We start from the raw sequence: 2,220 nt of genomic DNA, 5'->3' as shown, positions 1-2,220 counted from the left end.
ATCTTTTTATTTTTGTGAAATGTTTTTAAGGCCCAAAACTTTTGAGGTCAGCAAGGTGTTTTTTATTTTATGAGTTGTTTCTTTTTCTTTTGTTAATAATATAATATTCATTTATTATGTTTGTTCTTGTTATAAATTATATTTATCTTTTAAAATATTAATATATAATATATATGTAATTTAAATCAAATAAATTAAAACATATAGAATATATTTTTTAAACTAAAAAATAAAAAATTAAGGTGCATTTATACTAACGAATATTTTTGTTGTGTTTATTATTCTTCATATTTTATAATATATATATATATATATATATATATATATATATATATAATAAATTTTATAATGTATCATAAGTTGAAATTAAAAAAAATGACTGTGAACAAATAATGATGGTTGAATAAATGAAATCATTTCCATTTTTGCGTCTAACTTGATCAAAATGTACAATGAACTCATCTCTACAAAGGAAGCAAGCTGCAATAAACATGGAATGAAAGAATACAAAGCAGCCGTAAACGTTGACATTTCACACAACCATAACAGCAAGGGGAGAAGATAACGGTGACAACGGCGGCACGCTAAATATTCCCATTCCTGTTCCCTTCACATCACTGTCCCAGAACCCCGTCCAAATGGACGGCGTTAACGGAAGCTCCCTTATACAGTTAACCTCCGATTCAAAAGTCGTCTTCTCCTTCTTCACCACCGGCATAACCACCTCAACAACTTCTTCCTCCACCGCCTTCGTCATCGGCGCCACTTCCTCTTCTTCGCGGCGGCGCTTCCTATCACCGCCATCGCCGGAGGTGGAAGCAGAAGCAGAGGTGGTCATGGATTCAACCTCGAGAGGGAAGTTCAAGATCGCCTTGGATCCTCGGAGCTTGAAGGCAGCGCGGTCGTAGGCCTTGGCGGCTTCGATGGCGGTGTCGAAGGTTCCAAGCCACACTCTGGACCCTCGTTTGTTCGGGTCACGAATTTCCGCGGCGAATTTTCCCCACGGCCTTTGGCGAACGCCTCTGTAGTGCTTCTTCTCTGGCTCCGGTTGTTGTTTTTGCTGCTGCTGCTGCTGAACGAACGGTTCCACAGCCTCGGGTTTCGGATCCGGGTTTCCGAACTGAATCCATTCGGTTTTCTTCTTCGGGAGCGAGATTTGCAGCGACGGTTTCCGGTTGAGGCGATGAGCCTTGTTCATCTCGATTTGGGGATTACTTTGAGGCAGGGTTTTGGGTGCTTCGAGGTCGGATTCAAGGTCGATCACTTGAGGTTTTGAATCGAATTCAAAGAGGGGAAGATCGGTGAAGTAGTGGTTGAGAGAAATTGAGGAGTCGGTAGGGGAAAATTCAGACTGAGATTGAGATTGGCATTCTGATTGATGAAAAGAGAAATTAGGGTCTGTGGAGGGTTCGTCTATTTGAAGCCAGAGTTTGCTTTTAGTGAACTCTGGTGTTCCGAGCGGTGAGAGTTCACCCAAGAGATGCAGCTTGATGCGGTTAAGGGCTGAGATTTCAGCTTGGTTCGCCATATTAAATGGAATTAACTAAATAAATAAGTATAATCAAAGCTCTCGTTTCTCTTGTTTTTATGCACCGATTCTAAAATTCTTTGTATTGTTGAGACTTGAGAGGGCTGGAGCTTTTGTGTGTCTAAGGAGAGTGGAAAAGGGGTTATATATAATATAGGGAGGATAAAGATAAGGGAGAAGGGGAATGAATTGTTTTTGCGGAGACTTCAAGTGAGGCGCGAGGGTGGAGGGAGGAAGCATCGTCTATCCTTTTCAATTCTTTTGTCGTCTTCTACGATGGATGGCTTTTTTGAATTTTATTTTGTTAAGGTAGGGTTGGGGGCACATTGGTAAATGTCATTTTTTACTTCGCACCAATCAATGTCACGTCATCCGCATATTGTTTTGGTTAATTTCATAATTTGCCATTGCTAATTGTTTTCCCGACGTTAATTTACCCATTGCTATTTGCTCATTGTTTTTGTCCTTTCTCATGTCGTCATCCGCATATTGTTTTTTTTTTCATCCTTTTTTTTTTCAATGAGGAGAATGAATAAAATGAAAGATAAATAAAAAATAAAAAATAAAAAAATCTACAAAATTTATTTAAGATAGTCAAATAAAATCTATATATAAATAATATTTCTGTAAACATCATATATAATAAAATTTAATGACATTGTTTGACTGTTAAATTTTAAAAGATGAAATTT

At 37.7% G+C, this 2,220-nt stretch overlaps 1 protein-coding gene across 1 annotated transcript; it reads right to left on the bottom strand.

The window, feature by feature from the left end:
• Nucleotides 1–396: 396 nt before the first annotated feature.
• LOC112802272 (ethylene-responsive transcription factor 5) lies at nucleotides 397–1,977 on the bottom strand. The gene has a single exon (XM_025845393.3). It carries the CDS (start codon nucleotides 1,526–1,528, stop codon nucleotides 533–535), a length of 996 nt encoding a protein of 331 aa, XP_025701178.1. The 5' UTR covers nucleotides 1,529–1,977; the 3' UTR covers nucleotides 397–532.
• Between the last annotated feature and the right edge of the window lie 243 nt (nucleotides 1,978–2,220).

The sequence above is a fragment of the Arachis hypogaea genome, chromosome 1 (assembly GCF_003086295.3).
Source record: "Arachis hypogaea cultivar Tifrunner chromosome 1, arahy.Tifrunner.gnm2.J5K5, whole genome shotgun sequence".
In the NCBI taxonomy this organism is placed as follows: domain Eukaryota; kingdom Viridiplantae; phylum Streptophyta; class Magnoliopsida; order Fabales; family Fabaceae; genus Arachis; species Arachis hypogaea.
Note: the sequence above shows the minus strand (reverse complement) of the source record. Positions and strands in the feature narration are given on the sequence as shown.